The sequence below is a fragment of the Sebastes umbrosus genome, chromosome 3 (assembly GCF_015220745.1).
Source record: "Sebastes umbrosus isolate fSebUmb1 chromosome 3, fSebUmb1.pri, whole genome shotgun sequence".
Classification (NCBI taxonomy): Eukaryota; Metazoa; Chordata; class Actinopteri; order Perciformes; family Sebastidae; genus Sebastes; species Sebastes umbrosus.
This window is the reverse complement of record NC_051271.1, coordinates 8,904,225-8,927,731: the sequence shown is the minus strand read 5'-3', so window position 1 is coordinate 8,927,731 and position 23,507 is coordinate 8,904,225. Positions and strand designations below refer to the sequence as shown.

Genomic DNA, 23,507 nt, shown 5'->3' with positions numbered 1-23,507 from the left:
TGGATTACAATTTGTACTGACAATAGGAATGATGAGATAATGAAAGTCATAACGATCTATTAACCTCTCTTTGCAGCACATAAAAAGAGTTGCAATGTAAAAATAAAAAAGGCAAATGCCCCAAAAGATTAAAGAAAAGTACTGCGATGCATTTAAGTTTTTTTTTTTTCTACTCATCATTTCCAACAGATGTTTGGAAAAAGTCTCATGTGCTGGTCAGTTGTCTGACCTTGTCAAGAAAGGAGTTGCGGTCGGAGGGGTCTTTGGAGAGTGCAGAGGGCCGACACACCATGGGCTTGTTCATGCCGTTGCTGTAATCAGACATGCCCATGCCCCGCTTGTCCAGGTCCGTCTTCTTCTCCAACAGGGCGCCTGGGAGCAGAAAGGAGGAAGGTCGATTTATTATATTCTAAGACTAAACAAAGAAATATACCGTGTCACAAAATGCAATGATCATTTTGTAGTTTTTATGTATTTGATCTACAGTGATGTCATTTAAATATCCTTTTTCATATCTGTATACACTTTGCTTATGCTGGTATTTGACAGCATTTACTGAGATTAAATAGTACACTAACTAACGGTATTATTCCCTGTTGAATTGAAGTGAAAATGTGGCAAAAGAATTTAATTCCGATCTTAATTCCTTGAATGTAAGACGGCTACATATTTGTGTTGTTGCATTAAGTAAAACTATCTCATAGTAGCATTTTGAAAAACACACACATGGACAAAAATATGTTGTGAACTTACTCATGGCCTGGTCAAGGTTCATGTTGTTGCTCTTCAAAGCCTCCTCAGCAGGGTCTCTCTGTAACACATGGACAACATAAGCCTGTCACTGACCATGGCTTAATTGCAGGATGTTTAACAGTTTTCTTGAGTGGCTGTATTTATCATTGGATGGTTTATTTCAACCCCTTAATCGGTTGTGTTTGTCCTCATGTGCTTCTACACTGCACAGCAGGGGATCATGTATTTAATTTAAAAAATGTAGAACTTTGAAAAGCTGGCACATTTTTGGCCTAGTTGGGTAAAAAAAACTTGAAAGAAAGCGTGTCAGTGTGACAACTTACCGGAAAGCCCATGTCAGTGAGCTGTTTGATGAGACGGTTCATGATCCAAGCTTCATCTGGCTTGCCCATCTTCCCCTGACAACACAAGCAAAAATATTAAATTATCATTTAAATGACAATAATCCCCACCATTTAACATCTGCCAGTATATTTATGTCAAGCGTCAGGTGTGTTCTCTGACCTTGCTCGGGCCCTTCTTGGGTCCATTGCCCCAAGAGTTGCAAGAAGAGCTGCTCTCCTGGGAGGTGGGGCTGTTCCACATGTCCCCATCCTCAGTGTCCCATTGGTTGGTAGACATGCCCATCTCCTCTCCTCCATTTCCCCAGCCATCTTGCATAGGTTTGGGGCCTGAGAAAGCGATGACATAACATAATTATAACAAAAATAAACATACGGTTGTGTTTTAGTATCTGTGACGCATCCTTCATGCCACACAAGCCATTTCAGAGGGTGAGAAGCAGGTAGTTTTCAACCTGACCACTTGGTGCCACTGTTGCCATTTAACATGCTGCATTTTTTTCCCCCCTACATCTCCCTCTGCCATTTCCAACATTTCAAACCAACAGCACAAATAACCAAAACCTACTGAGGCGTGGAATTGCTTTAATCCCAGCAACACTCCAGTAGCACTGACAAAAACCTTCAGAATTGGCACAAATGATAAAGGTCTGAAGAAACTTCCTGTTTTTGTTCCCTTAAATTAAGTGTGATAGTGCACACATACTAGGAGTTACCATCAATCTGTATTTTACAAAAGGTGTGGCACCACTGGAATCGACCCACATCTCAAATCCCATAACAATGTGTGGTATTTTCTAGATTGTGTGGATTTGTCTTGTACCCCAGCTCATCTGAAAGTATGTAATATATCTAATCTGTTCTGTGTCACAGTTTGCTGTGGTAATGAGTTTAATCAATAACAGATGGTACCATAGTCCTTCGTCCCCACATCCCCATGTTTGACATAATGCACGACTGTAAATATAGTTCATCTGCGGGTGTTACCTGGCTTGCAGGGTGCAGAACCTGTGGGTCCGTTGGCCCTGCCATAGGGTCCAGAGGGCTCGTGGCCACCATGGCCACCGTGACCACTGTGGCCACCGTGGCCACCGTGGCCACCATGGCCACCATGGCCACCATGGCCACCGTCTCCCGCCCATGTTCCTACTCCCCTGTGGGCTTGCCCCAGGCAGAGGTGCCATTGTCCACAGATGCTGTTGGAGCTGCTGGCTCTCCCCAAGGAGGCTCCGACTTGGGTTGAGCACTGGGAAGCTCTCCCCAACCTGGAAGAAAGAGGTGAATTAGAAGAGTTTACATTTAAGACGTCTGAAAACACCTTGTAATCTGCAGTGTACTCGTGCACAAGTCAGATCTTTAACACTCTTTTACCAAAAACTATATTATGATAAACCAAGCAACTGAAAACCACAGCACTGTAGAGGCATGTTATTAAGAAAATCGAACAGTACGCTTTTCAGTTGAGATAGTGCCATGCAGTCTATATATAGAAGCCTTTCAGCCAGCCCTATACTGACAGCAACAGGCCCTTGACCAGCTCAGTCTGGCTCGTCGGGTGGTGTGTTTGTATGATTATGTAGGAGGAGGAGACGGCTGAAAGCAGCAGCTCAGGCCAGCCGGTGCAAGCTCTTACACTACATCTCTCCTCTATCTATACTGGCTTCAGCAGAGATGGGTGATTGGGTATAACTGTGATCGACACAAGTGCATCTAAAGGTGGCCACTGTGCTTTTTTGGTAGCTGCAGTGCAGATGGTAAACAGCAGGGGGCAATGGTCTCATTCACAATCAAAAGGAGAGGAGAATGTTAGGCATTAAAGCTGTGCCATGTCTATATGCATGGCCTTTGTCTCCACAAAGACTTATTTGAACTGGCTGCAGAGGGAACTTAAGCTTGCTGCACAGACTCTTAATTATATATGCATGACCATGAAGAGGCCTTAAATTCCTCCGAGACTATCTGCTTAATAATCCCTGTGAGTGAATTACTTTAAGGAATGACCTGTAAATGGAATAACCATTGTTGGCAACAATGCTTTTTATTAGTAATTTAGTCACTTTGTGTGTCAATGAGTGAAAACAACTTTATTTAAACTTTGTCTCTCCCCATATTTCATTCTGCTCATAATCAAGACCGACTGTAAAGCTTAATACCATTCAGTAAAACATACTTATGCTGTCAGATAAAAACTTTGGATCACTAAAACATCAGGTTTAAATCTGCTTGATACAAACATACTGCATTTTTAAACATTCCTGTGTCCTTTGCATTGGTAAGAGATTATGAACTTTTTCAACATTTTCAGAATATCAAACATTACTTTAATTTCTAGTAGGGCTGTCAATTGTTTAAAATATTTAATCGCTATTAATCACATGGTTGTCCATAGTTAATCATGATTAATTGCAAATTAATCACATTTTTTTATCTGTTCAAAATGTGCCTTAAAGGGAGTAAAGTATTTAATACTCTTATCAACATGGTAGTGGGCAAATATGCTTGCTTTCTGCAAATGTATGTATATATTTATTATTGGAAATCAATTAACAGCACAATACAATGACAAATATTGTCCAAAAACCCTCACAGGTACTGCATTTAGCATAAACAAATATTCTCAAATCACAACATGGCAAACTGAAGCCCAACAGACAACAACAGCTGTCAGTGTGTCAGTGTGCTGACTTGACTATGACTTGCCCCAAATCGCATGTGATTATCATAAAGTGGGCATGTCTGTAAAGGGGAGACTTGTGGGTACCCATAGAACCCATTTTTTTTCAAGTAATATACAAATTTGAGATTTTTAACACAACAGCACAACCATACTATGTTACCTGGGTTGGCGTGGGGGGGTCTGCCCTGGGGGCCCGCACCTGGATGTGGGGCGCCATTGTTGGATGACCCATTGTTGTTTCCATGGTGTTGCAGGTGAGTTGGGGGCTGGCCATGATGGGGATGGTGGTGCATGTGGTGAGTGTGATGGTGATTGTTGTTGCCGGGGCCGACAGAGTGATTGTTGTTGTTATTGTTGGGGATATTCGCTCCGCCATTCTTACTGGGCGGTGGGCCGCTGTTGCCTGGGTTATTATTGGGATTGTTGCGATCCCACAAGTTGACAGTCTTGTTGTAGGTGCCGGGATCGCCCCAGGTGGACGTTCCATCGTCAATCTCCATCTTCCTGCGGATGGAGGGAGGGGAGGGCTCTTCCCAGCCCGTGGGATCCATGCCCTGGTCCTGTTTGCTGCCATTGCCCCAGTTTGATGAATTCTGCTTCACAGTACCAGGACCACCCCATTGACCCATGCTGCCACCTCCTCCGCTGCCAGTGCTGCTGCTGCTGCTGCTTTCCTGGGGCTTGGAAGAACCCCAGCCTCCCTGCACAGGGCCATTGGTACGTGGGGTCTCCCCCCAGCTGCTATTATTCACAGAAGGAGCGGGCTTACTCCAGCCTCCTCCTCTATTTCCTGCCCTGGGGCTATCCTTCCATCCACCACTTCCTCCATTACCTCCTTCTCCTTCCCACATGCTGCTGGAGGATCCATTCTTCTTGACCTCCGCCTCTCCCCACTCCCCTGTGCTGGTGCCGTTGGAGCCCCCATTACTGTTGCTCCATCCATGGGAGCTTTTGGGGCCCTCTCCCCAGTTAGTGGGCTGACTTTTTGTCATGCCATCGTCCCAACTGGGTGACTTGTCCTCAGAAGCCCAGGATGGTGTGCCTCCATTTCTAGGACCATTGGTAGGCTGAGGTTCACCCCAGCCACTGCTAGTGCCATTCGGCGCTTTGCTGTGTGACTGTTGGGGCTCTCCCCATCCTGATCCAGTCTGGATAGGCTGAGGTGGAGGGGCTCTCCAGCCAGAGGATGATGATCCTTCACTGTCATTTTTGTCTCCAGACCCAGGCCTCTGACTGGGGCCAATTTTCGGGTTGATGGTACCTCCATTGATGGATGAGGGTCCACCATTAGAACTGGAGCTTCCTATGGTGTCTGGGCTGCTTTTGCTCTTCCCAGCCTTAGCGTTGGCTTCTTCCATCTCCCATACAGTGTGCTGTCGGATCGGGGTCTGTCCCCAACCCGTGTTACTCAGCACCCTAGGATCGAGGTCCTGCCGGGGTAGCAGAGGGGTACAATCCGTGCCGGAGGACCTGTCTCTGTGGTCAGATTGATTTTCGCTGCTCTCCCCACTACCCTCACTTGCCGGGGTTGGTCTTTGCTGCTGGCCCCATGAGCTATGTTGCTGCTCTTGGCCTGAACCAGAACTACCAGCGTCTACCAAGTCCCAGCCTTTAGATGCCTCTCCGCCACCAGAGGATTTCCCCCAGTCACCCCAGCCACCACTTCCACTACTCCCACCTCCACTGCCTTGGCGGCCCCAGGCAGAATGGCCTCCAGAGGGAGATGATTCCCAGCCTGAGTCCTTGGGAGAGTCAGCTGCCTTGGTTTCACCACTACCCCATACAGAGCTGCCTGTTGTGTCCCCATTGAGCTGGGATGATTCGGTGGGTGACTGGCCTCCCCAGCCAGTTATTCCATGGATAGGGCTCATAGGCTCCTGAGCTTGCTGCTGCTGCTTAGTGTGGTTTGGTCCATCAGAGTTAAGGTTAGAAAGTTCCATTTTGAAGGACAAGCTTGTGTTGGTTGAAGGGTGCTGTTGATCATTTTCATTACCACTTATCATGCCACCCCAACTTCCCCCGCCATTATCTGCACCTCCCAGGCTCCCGTTTCCCATGTTTCCATTGCCATTAATACCTGGTGGGAGGGACGGTGAGTTTGACACCGCATTGGGGCCAATACCACAACCTCCACCACTCTCATGGCCCAGAACAGGCCAGGCTGATGGGTTGGCATTGGGATTGAGGTTCAAGTTAAAATTGGGAGACCCCCAGTTATTTGGCGCTCCTACTCTGCCGCCATTCATACCATCTTGTTTCCCATCTGAGCCCCAGCCTCTATTACCGCATGTGTTGGCTGACCCAGGTCCCGTCATCATGTTATTGTTAGCTTTAAGAGAGGGGTAGTGGGCCTGCTGGCCTGCGGCACCTGTGGCCATACTCATAAAACTACTACTACAGGTGGTAGTGACAGCACTGGTGTCTGCGTTAGAGCTAGCTGAGCCCAAGGGGCATTCTGGTGCTGCGGGGTGGCTGGGGTCACTATTGCGGCTGATGGATGGCCAAGCTTCTGTGTCACTTCCGTCAATAATCACTTTGTCCCAGCTGTTGGCACTGGAGGAGCTGTCAACTGGCAAAGAGGCTCCCCAATGAAAGGTCTCATACTGGGCAACAGAGCCACTCTGGAGGGATATGTCTAAAGAAAGAGGGAGAGAGAGAAGAGAGGTTTAGACAAAGTGAAACAACAAAAGAAGCAGTGGAGATGATGAATCAGTCAGAGAGAAACAAAAGAAGATTTCAGTAACAGAAGATGCAGAAATGCAAGAAATAAAGAAGAGATGGAGAAACAGGAGCGGAGACAAAGGTTAAAAAAAGAGAAAACAAAAGGGAGGATAAAGAGGGATGGGGTGAGGAAAAAAAATATACATTAGGTTAGACTAAGGAACATCATGTAATACAGCCCCTGTAAGTCCCCTGGACCGATTTTTATCTTCTTGGTTGGTTAATGCTAGCTATCAAGAATCCTTGGCAGGAGATGGTCACACTTGCTCGTTCCACAATCCAACACATAATCAGAATGCACAATCAAGCGTGCTACATGTCATATCAGCTATGACATATCCATAAATTCTTGCCCTTGTGCAGTCGGCCAAACAGAAACAGGGAGATGGAGCCCTCACTTTCTTTCCTTTATCCATCCTTCTTTTCTCCTCACTTATAACTTCCTTTTCCACTTTCGTTTCTGACTCCTCTCCTCTTCCCTTGCGGTCTTATTTTACCCTTTACTTCCCTCTCACTATCAAGCTTCCCTTATCTATTATTACCCCCTCCTCCCCCTTTTCTCTCTCTGTCCATGTCTCCTCTCTCACTTTCTGTCCCCATCTCTCTTTCCTCACCCTTTAATTCCTCCCTCTCTCCCCCCTGCTCTCCTCTAACACCCAGCAGTGAGAGGCCCATCCGTCTCCATCGTGGCTTCACTGGCTGGGGCTGTGAAGGGAAGCCCAAGTGGAACGCCGCTCATTTATTGGAATGAAACCAGGACGGCTTCTCATCCATCACTCCCTACGCTCCGCCAGGCCTACTCCTCCTCCAACTAACCACAAAACACTTCCTCCAAGCTTGTGTGAATACTGTATGCGTGTGCGTCTCTGCTAGCTTCTCACTACTTGCGTATAATACGGTTTGCATATAGATACATTTTTTATCACAATCTGAGAACTAAGGACTGTATGTAAAATGTATCCTACAACTTACAAGCTTTAAGCTTGACTTACAAATTCAGTACCACACTAACAAAAACAAAGCATTTCACAAACGATTCTCTAACCAACATGGTACCACACACAAGCAATTTCATTAGGCACAAAAGCATCCCATCAGAGGGGGAACTAATAATAGACTAATTCGATGCTGTAAAGGGGTAATCAATCAGTGGGAGGCAGCTAATCAATGATCTTATTAATGCTAGTGGGTGAGAGCAGGGAGGCTATCGATCCAGCATGCAAACATCCAAACCACTGGGCCAGCCTCATGTAATGGGATAAAAACCAATGAGAACTGCTAGGAATCTCAAAAGCACACAGGCCAACCAAGGATATGAAGGGAGAAATTCATCCAGTAACTCTTGGAGGAGAAAGGAAAATGAATGTGTATTATGAAACAGCCAAATTGTGTACATGAAATCCCAATTTATCCCAGTTTGAGTGTTTTCCAACATTCAGCAAAAGTGGACGTTTCAGTGGGAAAACAGCAGATTACAGCAGTCACTGCATGTAAACACTATGTATTCTTATGCAAACGTAATATTCTTTATGACAAAATATATGCCTAATATGTTTTTAAGATGACTGCAATGCATTTAACATGAACAAAATGTGATGCCAAACCATATGCAACACGAGAAGTCCTTTTCAACAAGCATACTAGCCTACAAGACGAGAATACATTTCTGGCTACCCTCCTGAGCAGCTGCAGTAAGCGTGGCTCACTAACCTTTAATTATAAGACCCAGGCTGTGTTTGTAAAATATTGGCCTTGTTTAGTAATTAAGCTGTTTTACCTTCCATTACTCTGCCATTAGTTTCCATTAGATTGTTGCAGTGATTTCCATAATAGCTATACGTTATCCATCATGAGATAAAGACCCAGTGGTCAAAACAATCCAGTCAGATGAGGGGAAAGTCCATTTGTTTGACAAACGCTGGCAGATATGTGGCTTTAAGATACTGCGCAACACGCCACAGAGTGACTGTGAATGCAATTTTCGCCCGAAGACACTTATCTCCACTCCCCAGGCAGCCTTATCGCACAGGGTCGTCAGACTGATGGCACACACATATACACACACCAACACTATTCTGGAGTTAGTTTGCAATCAGTTGAACGCAGAAAAAAAAACTACTGAAACATCACATCAAAAGTGATCCCTCACAACTGCTGTGACGGTGCCAATTGTTTTAGAGGGAAGTTAGAAGTTGTTTGAACTTAAAAAAAAAGCCAGATATGAGCCTTCAATAAGAAAGACTTTAATTGGAGTTTCCATGAGTTTTCTCTGCCATCTGACAATAAGTTGGTCTTGAAAGTCAAGGCCAAGGCCTAATTTCGGTTTGCATGACTAATCTCCAAGGAAATACAGACCACAAAAGTAATGTCAGCACACAAATCTGTCCAGTCAAACTTTCATTCATTTATGGACACAAAAAAATAGTCAGGTGGAAAATGCCTGTTGCCAAAAAGACAGCAAGCTAGTACAGCATTAAGGAATGATTTTGGAAGATATTCAAGCGACTTGGAATTTAAGTCCAGTATATTTGTATCAGATATACGGGACATATTGTAGGATGAGATGCGTTGATTATATTTTCGTCTATAGGAAAGTAGTGAATGTTTAGTGAATGCTAGAGATGTCACATTGGACTACTGTAATCATTGAACAGATGGGTCAAAGAGGTTCCAATATTCTTATTACTTCCTTCTTAGTTACAAAACATTTTTAAATGCATCTAAATGTCGGTGTTTTTGAGATTTGAGTTCCAACACAATTGGGTGAGAAAAGTGTCTCTCCTTCACAAAAACGATTCCTGATCTATTGAGTTGGTGCATGACTGCTGCTTGCCACCAAGTCAATTTGTAAAGAAAAGAACAAAACCCAAACAGACGATCTTTTACTACTGTAAACTCTCAGTGGTTTGTAGGTCTTTTGCTTCCAAATGCTCCCTTTCTGTTTTTGTCCCAGCTCTGTTAATGGTAGCTTTACGAGCAAAGAGAGATCGCCATTTTATCAGACCTGAAACATAGCCAAGGAGCTCTGAGGCTGCAGCCTCAGGAAAATTTGGTTCGGTCGACCCCTCACCCACCCGCTGTATCTTCCTGTCTCTCTTTCTCTCTCACTTTCTCTCTGTCTTTGTCTCACTCTCATTTGCACATTTTGCTTCCTGAAGAGCGTAAAAATAGGTTACATGATAAGTTAATCAAAGCCTGGAAAGCAGCCATCTTTCTATCACTTCTGTCCCAGACACTGTGAATCAGACAAATGTTAAACAAAAAAAAACACAGAAAACAAAAAGGAAAAGAAAAAGGAGTGTGTGCTGCCTGCGGTGGGGAAAAGGGGTCAGTCAGAGAGAGAGAGAGAGAGAGAGAGAGAGAAAGAGATAGAGAGAGAGAGAGGAAAAGTACCTGAGGAGAGGTGCACCAGCGCCACTCTCAGAGTGCTTACACAGATATCCTCTTAGTATGTCTACAAGCTAGCTGCTGCTACTAGGTGGCTGAGTTGTATCTGGACCAATAGTGTGTGCAGGTATTTGTTTAACTGCAATATAAATAGCAAATGTGGGTAACAAAAATGCAACATTACGAGCTCCACAAAAGGAGTATTTATCGCTGGACTATTGCATCGGATTGCATCATACTGTATAGGTGCTGATGCTATTGTGTCTACCTCTGCGGATGTGTACACGCGTGCATGTGGGGACTAATGCAAAACAGCCTCTTTTTCCTTTCACCTCAACATGCCCCGATTGTTCCCCTTTCGACTCCCTCCCCAGACATTCCAATAAAAAGGTCTTGCTGATTCTTGGCAAAGCGGTGATTTGGCAGGCGGGGAGACGAAAGAAACAAGCTGGACATGAAAAACAAAGAAAAGGGGGACAATTATTACCGTCCACCATTTGCAATCATGTGTCAGTAATGTGGTGCTGCTTTCATTCTGGTTGCAATTAGGAGGGCAGTCTCTTATTACGCTTTGTGAATGAAAAGGGGGTCAAAAATAAAAACTAAGGGGCCCTCTATGGCTCGTCGTACTTCCAACAGGGAGCTTTATTGTGTATGTGCAAGTCCATGCGTGCAGATACAGGCTTGTTCTGTTTAGAGATCCTGGACTACAGCTAAATAATAATAACACCAAATTCCTAATGATGAGCACACCAGCAGTGCTTGTGCTGAAAATGTGACATTAAACAACAGCAACAAACCACTGACGCTGCGATGCCAGCATGCCAGAGTTGAAGCAGAAATAAGCAAGAGATGAGCTTCTGATAATGAGACTAGCTGCCATCATAGAAATGGGCAGGTAGCCAAGAATTAAATGCCTCCCCTCCCCTTCGAATGAAATGAAAGGCAGGGTGACAGAAAGAGAGAGGGAGAAAAGTCTGGGGGGAGGGGTTTGGCACTTGCAGTGGCAAGGGAAAAGAAAGGGAGACGGTGAGAGAGAAAGCATGGACGGACTAAGAGAGATGGCGTGGCAATAAATAGAATCATTAGCTCGACTGTGAGTCGAAGACTACGCTTGGTTTTCTCCGAGCAAACCGTGGGGGTGACATAACACCAGAACCAGAGCAGGAGGGGACGTTTAGTAGTCTTTTGTCCCCAAATAGACCCTCTCCATCTCTCTTTGAGGGGTGCTTTACGCCCACTTGAATCAAAGACGGCATGTACTTGTTTTTCCGGAAGCAGGGAGGACAAGAAAGAGTGAGGGAATGGTCACAGGAGGGTTTAAAAAGCTCATTATTCATGTCTGTTTACCTCTGCTGAGAGAAGAGAAAAAATAGGAGAGCGAGACCATGGTGACTTCTCTGGTTTCCCTGACAAAGGCTGGATTAATTAAGCCACTAGGGGGTTCTCTCACTTCTATGTGTGTGTGTGTGTGTCACAGCCTGAGCACATGGGACGATCTATACCTCCCCGGCTTCATTAGGGCCAAGTAGTCTTGTGATTATGATTTTAAAAACGTACAAGACCTAAGTGGTAGTTATTTTTACGTCTTAATGGTCCCATGTTTGAAGAAGCAGACCTGCATTTCCATGAGAGGGTACTTGAAGCACATTATATGTTTTACAGACCAATGTTTAACACCCTATTCCACCTCCACACTAGGCATTTAACTTAAATAAGATAATCAAAAGGGCCCAAATGAAAGGGCCAAGTGTTTTAACAGCACCCAGCAGAGTGCCTTCTGGCTACATGCTCTGTCTGGGTGACCAACAAACAGCTGTTGGGCTGCAGTTCCCACAGTCTTAAGAGACCCCCACTCCAGCACCTGCTACTGGGGAGCTTGTCTGGATGGCTGCTGGCTGCTCCGGACTTAATGGTCCCCAGTCAGCTGGAGAGACTGGGATGGTGGGTGTGACGGAGGGAGGGAGGGAGTGAGGGAGAGGGGACAGGGGGTCTCTGTCTGGTGTTTGGGACAATTAAATGGGGTTCGGAGAGCGGAGGTTACGTGGGAGGGGTGTGAATGCCCTTGACTTTAGAGGGGGTTGCCTTTCAGACTTTGTGGATGGGGCGGTGTGTGTGGATAGCCTGCTGGAATGTCATAAATCACACACAGTTAAATTTAATATGGTTTTTAAATGAAGTCAGTATGATTTTCTGAACCAAATGTGAGGAAAGTAACCAAAAAATGGGTCAAAGGAAACACATTTAACCACCTTAGGATATCTACCCAATAATACTGCAGTACTGCTGCCTCATAAACTAACGTGTGTGTGCGTGTGTGTGTGTGTGTGTGTGTGTGTGTGTGTGTGCATACCCTTTAAACTCAGCCAGCTGGCCTGCAAGGCAGACAGAGATCTGAGAGGACACAACTAGGTCAGACTAGTGTGTTCTTACTGCTGCACAGCCATCTATGCACATGTGTTTGTGTTTGCATGTGCAAGTGAAAAAGTGTGTGGAAGGAACATCATCACATCCCTTTCGGCCACAGTAACCTCACCGGAGAGGTCAGAAACATGTCCTCAAAACAGTTCATCCCTCACTTACAGTTACACTGAGGAAGAAAACTTTGTATCTGTACTTGCAGGCAGGGAACATAAAATAATACACAAACTAGGGCTGTGCATTGGCGAGAATCTGGCGATACGATATGTATCATGATACAGGGGGTTACGATTCAATATATTGCGATATTGGAAGCAAGGCAATATATTGCGATGTTTCAATCTAATTTTAAGGAAACTGTTTAGGACTGCACGATTTTGAAAAAAATTAAGAATTGTGATTATTCTGACTGATATTGCAATTGAGATAAGATTTGCGATATTAGAGGGAATAACAATTTTTGCATCTTTATTCACATTTTCATTGAAAAACATTAAAATGATTAAGGTGTGATTTTTGTAGGGATCTCTACCAAACAACGATATTTTCCTAAGTTTGAAGAATGTGATGTGTGTAGGCTAGGACATCTCTGCAGCACGAGAATATTTCATTTAAAATGGTATTTTATCAAATATTCACCTCCTGCGATTTCAAATTGCAGTAGGCTATATTGCGATTTTGATTACATTTTTAAAATTTATTTTATTTTTTTAAATAGTATTAATTGTGCAGCCCTAAAACTGTCATAGTATAAAAAACACATCACTATATGCATAAAATCTAAGTGAAAAAAGTTTACTTTTTAATGCAATCAGAACAGTGGGATATGCATTTGCATTTATCACAGTTGCAGATCCAACATCAGAGCACTACTTTGAGAGAGCACATACACTGGAAATTAAATTAAGTATTGACTGAGTTAATCTTTGCATGTAAACTATTAATAAAAAATCAATATCAAATCGTTTGAGAATCAATACAGTATCGCAAAACATAATATCGTGATACTTATTTTCGATAATTCAGAAAATGAATATGTTATCTATGATAATGATCTATAATTCTTGACTTGATGATTGACTTAATTCCATGTACTTTGTTTACATGGTTGAGTGAGTTCAAAACACTAAGTTGTAAATGTGTAGTCTGGCAAAAATAGAATAGAAGTCATGCATTAATAAGGTGTTCTGTTGGGACAGATATTTGCTACAAACACAACCACTGTAGCCGGGACCGGTACTTGCAAGAGCAGGACGTGGTGTGGTAATATTTGTGTCAATTTAAAGTCATTTCTCAAGCTTCTACTAAAAAAGTAGTGATGTTTTATGTAAATAAAGCAGAGGCTTGGGTTTAAATCTCCAAGTGCAGGGCAGTAAGTTAAACTACAGTGTCCACTCTCTAAATTATGTATGCCAGAATCTGTGCAACAACAGGGCCACTAGCTTGAGGCTATTAGCTGAGCAGACAGGATAGAACAGGCTGTGAAGGGGAAGCCCTGGGGACAAGACCGAGAGGGGAAGGGGGTGGAAACCCAGCCAATGGCTACTATGCCACAGGCTGTGTTGTATCGAGAGGCCCCTGGGAAAACCGGGGCAAGGTGAAGGCCAAACAGGACAACAACCGCTGGACTAGGACAATAATAAGGACATTATAGGTTAATACACTCAACCAGGGGAGCTTAACTTGTATGAAGCCAAAAGGAGAAATATATTCTTTTAAATCTAAAGGCTTAGAGGTATTGCTTCTCTTGAGAGACTTAAGCCTGCAGCCAAATTTAGATCCTTGCCCACAGCTGAGGAAACCCTGCACTAAACAGCTGAGCACAGAGAATAAATATCATAATAGAGAGTTTCAGCTTCTGAACTAATAATTCCAGGATAAAACAAAGCTGTCTCAATTATTAATGTTTAAATATTGTTTGTGAAATGCTGACAGAAAGCAGACTAATTCACAACATCCTTCATTAAATTGTCTTGCAAAAAAACAGGCATCCATTTTTGTTTGATGCTGTAATTGGTGGCATCGGCCCAAGTACGAGAATAACGGCGACTAGACCGAGCATACAAGGACCAGTTGCCTCTGTGATGCTGAGGGCTGCAGTTTGCTGACCAGCAAGCCTTGCAGCACAGCTGCTGCAGATTTGTTTACCGAGTGCTTGGTGTTGTCCCAGCAAATGTTAAGTCAGTAATGAAAGGCAGCACAGAGCGGCAAAGAGCACTGATGAAAAGAAAGAAAGAAAGAGGGAAAAAAAAGGGACTGAAAGAAGAGAAACTCAACAAAGATGCAAGCAGATACTCATGCGAGTTCCTGTTAACCTGAACATGAAAACACTGTGTGGTGTGCTGCAAAGATATCCTTGCATCTATGTCTTCAAAGTGTTGTATTAGAGGATGTGACGTGCATCGTTGTGTCTATGTACATTATTAAGCAGATGGTTGTGATTGCTTTACAAAGAAAATGACGCAAGTACACACAAAGAGCAGAAATTATAATAAAAAATGAATCTTCTGCAAGTGAAAAGAAACACAGTGGTGTCCATGAACTGAGAGGAATATAGCTGTAAAAATGATATAAATAAATCATGGCCATCCTTTTATCAACACATTACTTCCATACAAATGCACACAAGCAGCCACACAATGAGCACCTTAAGGCAGGTTCAGTATTAGTGATCTTAGGGGCCACTAGTGAGTTCATTAAAAGATTACCGAAGGCTATACAGGTCTGAGTGTGTGTGCAAGTGTGTGTGGTCCTGTGAGTTGAGCAAAAGAGCATGCAGAGGTTTAAACAACTAAACCATGCTCTTCTGACTTAAGATTTTCCAAGGCGTTGATCAAATTTGTCGTTATTATTGCCAGTGTTATAAGCACTTGGATTCAGCCTTGAACACTAACAGCACATACCTACTTTGGAAACAAGCATTCAGCTATCAGAATCTTTTCAAAAGGCCAAAGAAAGGAAAACGGAAATGCAGCCAATTGAACACAGCTTAAACTTGAGTCTTAAATTTTAATTTGGCTTTAAATAATTGGTCAGCCTACCCACATAATTTAGGAGCTGTATCTCGTCATTATTTTACACTGACAGGAAGTGAAGGTGTGCCGTTAAACTACAATTATAGTCATCATAATTTATTATGCCTATAATGCAGTAAATCTGTCAAGGCTGCTTTGCACACCACTTTTATCTGTGCCAGGCCAAACTGAATACAAACTCGGAAATTAAGCTTAATGTAGGATCCCTAAAAAATATATGGATTATTTTGTCTCACAATGTTTGGGAAAATCAAAGTGAGTGTAACAGAGGTTGAAGCAGAATGTTAGATTTAAAGGACGATTTACTACGCTCATCGAGAGAAATGTTACTAAACATGCAGCCAAAATACAGCCGACATACACAAAAATGAAAACAAAATCAGGATTAAGTTTGAAGGGTGAAACAATTCGCACACAGCCACCACAACAGTGTTAAAATAAAAAAAAATTTAAAAAATGAATTTGTTCAAGGGCAATTTGTTTACTGTATTGACACAAACCTGAGTGGCGTTTGCTCGCAGTGGACGTGGCAGAGTTTAGGGAAGTGCTGCTGGTAGTCGTAGAAGAAGAAGCGTAAGATGATGAGGGCGAAGAGGAGGAGGAGGAAGAGGAACAGGAGAGGGTGAGCGCGCTGAGGGCTCCCGCAGGCAGTGGCTGGCCTCTCTTCAGTAGCTGCTTGTGCTCCTGCTGGCGGAAGCGCGGGGGCACCTCTCTGGGCGGGTAGCGAGCACTGGCAGAGGACAACTGGCACTGCTGCTGAGGGGGAGTCTGAGTCGGGAGTTGGCTACTGGAGGAGACGCGCTTGCCATTGCCAGAAGAAGAAGAGGAGGAGAGGGGCAGCGTAGGGCTGGCGGGGTGGAGGTGGTGGGGTGGGCCGGGACTGGGCTTAGTGGGAGCAGGCTCTGGCACTGGATGGATACAGCACACAGGCACACACACACACAGAAAGACACATGCAGGTAGCAAGGTATTAATGTCTGGGTTAACTCACTATTAAACCTTTATATAAACGCAATTATATTTAGCTGGGTAGTGCTAACATTTGACAACCGGTGACAAAAAAAATAAATAGTGGCTAATAGTTTTTTGGGGGGGGTTAATCAATTATTGTATATCTCCCCAAATGCTATACAATGTACCATTAAAGAATGTGTGGCAGACCCGTTTTACTTTCAGCTAATGTTCATGCAGTCTCAGTTTTATTTTGTGTATTGTATTTTATGAACAGTACACAGCAGGTGTTAATAATTCAATCTGCTTGTCTGCACTGTGTGTTGCTGTGGACTGTCTCTTTAAGTTAACTGCCTCATGCAACCTTTTGTCGAACATATGTTACTGGCCCAGACGCACTCTATGAAAAGGTCATATTTTTTTCTGCTGACTGAACACCGACACACACAAACACATGGAGACATCTCCTTTCCTCTTCATTACACTCTCTTCTCTTGCCCCCCCACCCCACACACATACACACAAACACTCACACAAACCTTTCCCTGCTGGTTTGGCCTCAGCCTGACCCTTTCCCTGTGGTTGCAGTGACCAGCCAGCCATCTAATTGAGCGTTAGCCTGAAAGGTGTTATTATTAGCAGGACCTGGACAGCTAGCAACCAAACAGATTGGCTTGGCTAAAGTTTCCTCTCCGGGGTCTGTCTGGCCTATACACTGAACATTTCTTCTGAGGAAGCTGAAGAGGATATCGGTGTGAGTCTGTGGCTGTATGAACATAGGGGGAAACTGAACTAGATCTGGTATAGCACTACTATCAGGGCTCAAGCCGTCGTCCCAGGGCCAAAGAAAATATGATCGGGGAGGATGAAAATTGATTTTGAGATGAATTTGGGACGAGGCTTGAAAGAAAAATACCTGCTACATTAGAATGAACGGCAATGAAAATGACGTTTTGTGTAGCGCACCTTTATTATTGAACCTCTTTGACAACATAAATACACGCACATACTGTCAGTGCCCGATCCGTTCCACACTGACACACACAGCATATACCGCGATCTCTGACCTCACGACAGCCGCAGCAGCAACGGAAAATTATTCCCGAAGTCAATGAGGTAAACTTTCTAGTATTAACGTTACCAGTTAGCAAACATTTGACTGTTTGACGTTAACGGTTACGTCACAGTTAATGCTCGCTGACGAGCCAGTAGCCAACATTTGCATTTACAGTGAGTGAGCTGACGATAACGTTACTTTAACGAGGAGTCAAAACTCCGCAACAGCTCAAATCCTGTTACTAATGTTAACCACTTATTTACTAAATTACTCCTCTTTGTCCCCTTTAGGTAATAAGGCTGCAATGAGATCTCTCCGTCACATTTTGTCCGTGGCGCCTTCTCACCACAACAAGTGCATCATGTCCAGCAGCTCTTCCAACTTTAGGACGCGCAGCTAGCAGGGCCGTTTCTAGCTTTTTGGCGGCCCATATGCAAAATCTTGTTTTTTGACCAAATGCTACTTTTTGCTCATGAAAAATATTTTAATGTAACTTAGCTGCATTTTTAACATACAAATCAAAACAAATATTTATAAGTAAATATTAAATAAAAAAAATTATTAAATTACTTTCTAAAATAAAAAAAAGTTTGGGATAAATGATAGATTCATGAACAAAAATAAACCCTCTTTTGATGTCCGTTTTATATTAAAAGTATTTTTGAATGATTAATTAATAATAATGTAAAAAAACAAAGATTTTAAATTCGGGATGATTTTGGGACGGTTCCGGGAGGATGGTGAAAAAGGTTTGTTTAGAGCCCTGACTACTATACCTGAGAGCTCCCTGCTGCACAGAAACAGCTGCTTTCATAATGGCTGCCAATTGCTAGTGACCTAAGAGCTGCAGTGAATTACAGTTTCTCAGTCCATGGGTAAATGCATGATGAATAGAGTTGATGATGTTGTTTTCTATAGTCCCTAGATAGATATGGCTGCTCTACACAACAGCTGAGACTGCCTTCACACAGGGGAGGAGAGAGAGAGACACAGGTTGTGTGAGTGTGTGTGGAGGGAAGGGGGATGCTTTTTTTACACCATGAAATAGTGGGAAATTGATGGCATGGAAATAATTTGTTCATTAAAGCTTCACTCTGTCCACTGTGAGAACTATTCCTACAGCAGTCCGGTACTGCAGTGCTGGCAATTAACCACACAGTGACACGCACACACACAGGCCAAAGCTGCCACACTGGAGGAAGTAAATACAGAGTGCAGAGGTATTCACTGTGCCTGCCAAGAGCTCGACTAAAAGCTAAAAACAGAGGCCCTCTCTGTGAGCACAACACTAATCCAGATGGCTGCCTACCTGCTGACACACAGAAACAGCAGTGATGTTTGGGAAAACTTGAATTTGCAGTAACACAGCCAAATCCAAAATACAAGCCCCTCTACATGGAGAGAACTACATATGTAGAAAGGCAAACATTGTCTTCTATTGATGCCCTTCACAGACACACACGCACTTCCTCACAGGCACAAACACGTGCGCCTCTACATGTTTCTTGAAAACATAAAAATACTCAAAAAGGACATTTTCACAGTTGTTTGCACCCCCTTTCACCAATGTAGTCAAACAGGCATGCAAAGAGGGGGAGGGAGAAAGAGAAAGAGAGAGAGAGAGAGCCTTCCCCCCTCCAGCAGTATCTGGCTGGCTGTTGGCTTCGAACTGCAGCTGGTGACGCACAACTCTGATTAAATTCATCTCGGCCCGCCTGACGATGCCTCGACCAATCACACAGCAGGACGGTGAATACACGCTGCCCTGCCCCCTTTCCTCACTGTCCTCCCCACTCCGTTTCCAATCGCCCCCCATCCTCCTCTTCTTTCCATCAGCGGGTTTCTCCATAACCCCACTGCTCTCTCTCTCTCCATCTCTATCTTCCCTCTCTTTTTTTGTGTCTACCCATCTCTCAGCCTGGTGTTCTCTGCTCACTGTGTTATTCTCCCTCTGGGCCTTTATCCATCTTGATCCATCATCTCTTGAGTTTCTGTCTCTTTTCTCCCCTGTCTTGTTTCTGTCTCCTTACCTTGTCATTTCCATTCCTCCATCTCCCCACTCCAAATGTCTCCCCTCCACCCAACCTCTCTCTCTGCTTTACTTTCTATTTCTTTAATCTCTTCCAACTCCAACCAATTGTTCTACCTAGTGCACATTTTGTAGCCCCCTTTTTCTTTCCCCTTGCTGTTAGGCATTACTATAGAAGGTAGTGACAGAACTTAAAACCCCCCCCCAAAAAAGGAACCCTTAAATGAACTCAGAAAGTTTAAACTTAGTTCTAGTTTGGTACTTGGACTCCTGCCACCAAAAAAGGGCCCAAGCTAGTACTTCCCAATGGCCCAGGAACTACCAGGATGCAGTTTGCACTATTGGGCGTTACTCATTGCTCAAACAGAAGCCTGACGACTGGGAAAGATTGTGTGCAGAATTCATTGAGATTAAAATCACATAATGGTTGTTGCTAGGAAGGGACTCTCATGTAAAGGTCCAGTGTGTAGGATTTGGAAGCATCTAGTGGTGTGGTTGCAGATTGAAACCAACTGAGTACCCCTCTGCTCACTCCTCTCTTTCCAAGACTGCGGTAATGTGAGCCGCCATGTGCAAAGCCGTTGTAACGCTGTTCAACTCGCTCAAAGGCCATCTTAAGCCTATAATAACACTACTTTTGGAGCAATGGAAGTCAGACGGTGGCTGGCAGTACCACGATTTTGCACTCTGCGACTCACGTTACCTCAGTTTCACAAGCGTGTCGGAGAACTACGTTGGTCTTCAGGTAACGTAAAAACGCAAAAAGGCTCTCTAGAGCCAGTGTTTGGTTTGTCCGTTCTGGGCTACTGTAGAAACATGGGGGAGCTACATGGCGGACTATGTGCACAGGACCTGCTCCCTATGTAGATATGAAGGGCTCATTCTAAGCACAACGAAAACACAACGATTCTTAGTTTCAGGTGATTAACATGAATGAAAACACAAGTTATGAATATTATATTCCTGCTAATAGATCCCCTGAAATCGAAATAGCAGTTAATGTACCCATGTCCCGACTAGTTGACAAGGAAGAATTCAAAGGTGTTGACTGTATTTACCAATTGTTTTGGTGTGGTTATGTTATTTAGCAGGTGACCTACTTGATAGATGGGTGGTTTTTCTGCCTCTTTTGATCTCCTTCTCCACCTTTGCACATATCCTTCCTGACAGTCAGTCACATACTTTGCTGTCTCAAACAAAGGAATTCCTTTTTAATCTGTTATCTGTCGAATTTGTCAAATGTTTGCAATTCATACACACACAAACGCACTAAAGGAACTTGAAGAGCTCCTAAGATTTAATCTTAGTTCCCTGAACAATTTGGTCAAAAATACACATGAGGATGTTACTCAGTCGGGCTCAGTGTTTATTTCTGTTGCCAGTGTGGTACAGGAAGCAGACGAACTCAGATGACAGATATACAAGTCCCTTCGCTCAAGCGTGCCTCATACACACCCTGCAGCTTCATCCAGCCTGTGTTTGTGTTGTTGTAGTAACAGGGGTGTATCCATGCTGCAACTCCCTCATGTTGCAGATGACCACATCAAATTTCTTCTGCACAAGCAATGACATATTTCACTAAAATAACGCTGAGACATTTAAAACCACATTGTCACAAACCTGCTCAATCACATTATTCTGTGCCCGCAAAAAAAAAAGCTAAAATGATCTGTCATTTTTCAAGAAAATTGCTGCTATAACACTATCCAGCTGGGTAATGTGTAACCATCTACAGTGTAATCTGTATTTAACAAGTGAGAATTAATGAAGGCAGGAGTGTGTGTATGCAGACATACTCACACAAATGAGATGGCACAAATGGCAGTCTGAATGTGTAATAGGTGAGAAGAATAGTAGGCTATGTGTGAGAGACGCAGCTCCACTCTGCCCTGAATAAACATAAATACATTTACTGAGACGCGTCTTTTTATTTTGAGGAGGAGAGATCTTTTCCTAATCCATGATTGATGGGTAAGTGCTTTTGAAGAGGTGGGGGTTATAGAAAAAGACTACCAAGGAAAATAATGGAGAAAAGCAGGGGAATCCCTCAGATGAGAGTGTGCCTATAAAAGATTAAATGAGGAAAGTGAAGAGTTATGGTGGTTACACTCACTGCCAGTGAAAGGCAATGAAATCCACACAGTAAATTAGTGAAGTTGCAAGCTTATTGCATTTGAACTCAACTGGATGACTAATAGCTTTACAGAAACAGGGTTTCTCTGCTTATTGACCCCTTAGTGTAGGTGAAGTTTCTTTCCAATACTACTAATTAACAGCTTCTAATATCAGACATATTTTAAAAATATCTTTTCACAGGACGCTTTTTAAGAAATCTACAAACACTGGGCATTTTGACCTGATGATGGTCAGGAGTTTACTTAAGCCATGTTTCCACCGTAGGAGCTTTCCCTCAGAACTAGGAAGCTTTTGAGGAACTCATTGCATTTCGACCGCAGGGACCAGGGTCTAAAATAAGTTTCGGGGACATTTTACAGGGCCTTTTTATCCCTCGCAAAGGCCCTGGTCGGAGGGTAGTACTTTCTGAAAGTACCAGAGCCTTCGGGGTGGGGTTTGCAGGGATGATCGTCGCTGATTGATGAAACACACACACACAGCGGCACTGCCAACGGCTTCAACTCGTGTACCGCTTCATTCATAAACAAGGAAGTACTCTTGTATCTTGTATTCTTTGTTTGATTACATTGAAAATAAAGTTAGAGTCTGCTGTCGGCGTCTCGAGTCATTAAAAAAAAAGACAGAAAAAGAGAGAGAGAGAGATTTCACGGCGGTGACGTTCTAAAGCACAAATAAATAACCATCTAACACTCAACAGATGATTTACTGTGCAGACAGATGCTCTTAGTTTTATTATCCTCTGCTGCATTTCATTCATTACATCCAGCGTGCATCAGTAAATATGCAGTAGTAAATATCATGGCAGTGATACAAAACGTACATACAAACGTTTTTTTTTTTTTAGATGAAGCGGGCTGGCACACTGAACTGCAGGCTACAGAGTGTGTTTACCACTGTGACCCCCAGCAGCCCTCGTCCCATGTCATGTTGCTGGCTAATTTGGCTAATTTTCACGGGTCTTTAGACGGCGGTGGAAACGCAGACAACATTGGGCTGAAGGAACCTTTTAGTTCCCTTAAAAAATAGTTCCAGGGTCTAAAAGTACCAGGAACTTTTGGTGGAAACCTGGCTTTAAACACTCAACGAGACCACAAGATTGAAGAGGCAGAAAACAAGATTCTTCAACTGTCCAACTACATTAGAAATGGGTAACTTGTAGATATCATCTCGACAGGAAAACAAGAGACAACAACAGACTGCTGAAAATAACCATTTTACCATCGTCATTAGCAGAGGTGAATACAGAAATATTTAAGTTGCAGCGGTGCAAGTGAGAGTTGTGTTGTGAAAACCAAATTTAGACTTTAATGTGGAGGTGGCCTTTGTACCTCTAATTGAAGTTGAAAAGGAGAGCCAATTAAATTAGCATCTGTATCAAGTGCACTGTAAATTCCATTAAACCCTCCAGCTGAGGCGCTCTCTGCAACCTTGCACCAAACTTTTAATTACAGCCCTTCCTCACACTAAATGGTTAATTACACACAATGAGAGCGAGCGAAAGAGCAACTGCATAAGAATAGAGAACAAGTGAGCACTGATGAAGGAGGGGGAAGCGTACAAGATAGATAGAAATATATAAAGGAAACCAGATATAGAGTTGAAAATCCATAAACAAGGCATAATGGGCAGGAAGGTAAGTAGGGTATCTGTTATTGTAAAGAACAACTGTGATTGGTTCTCTGAGCCTAGTGCCAGGCAGCGCAGGTTCCCACATCTCTTCTGTCTATTGTCTGCAGAGCCACTTTATTATGCAGCCATGTTTATAGAAGGGGGAGGGATGGACACAACGCACAGGCCTATATGCCCTACACAATGGTGCATTTCTTAATCCAATAAGACGTAGGGAAGAGAAGGGAAATACAGCATGTTTGTCTGCGTATAACAATTGTATACATGCTGCTGTAGTGGTTTTAAAAGACGTGTACAATTGGGTGCATCAATGTTTTTTTTTAAGCTCACGAAAACAAGCTAAAGAAAAGAAGCATGTCCTTGCCTGAGT

At 43.5% G+C, this 23,507-nt stretch overlaps 1 protein-coding gene and 1 long non-coding RNA gene across 2 annotated transcripts in view; one reads left to right on the top strand and one right to left on the bottom strand.

Annotated features, from left to right (window-relative positions):
• The window catches only part of tnrc6c2 (trinucleotide repeat containing adaptor 6C2), a 61,286-nt gene that overhangs the window by 17,416 nt on the left and 20,363 nt on the right, over nt 1-23,507 (bottom strand). The window contains exons 4-11 of the mRNA XM_037765405.1: nt 15,836-16,243; nt 3,932-6,406; nt 2,245-2,359; nt 2,082-2,167; nt 1,258-1,424; nt 1,077-1,151; nt 754-811; nt 230-372 (exon numbers count right to left, since the gene is read on the bottom strand). Of these exons, the coding sequence (XP_037621333.1) occupies nt 230-372; nt 754-811; nt 1,077-1,151; nt 1,258-1,424; nt 2,082-2,167; nt 2,245-2,359; nt 3,932-6,406; nt 15,836-16,243 (3,527 nt within the window). The remainder of the gene's footprint in view (nt 1-229; nt 373-753; nt 812-1,076; nt 1,152-1,257; nt 1,425-2,081; nt 2,168-2,244; nt 2,360-3,931; nt 6,407-15,835; nt 16,244-23,507) is intronic.
• Nucleotides 9,329-22,281, top strand: LOC119485671. The gene is made up of 3 exons (XR_005206331.1): nt 9,329-9,339; nt 16,008-16,013; nt 22,150-22,281. It is a non-coding gene; the product is annotated as an uncharacterized LOC119485671 (long non-coding RNA).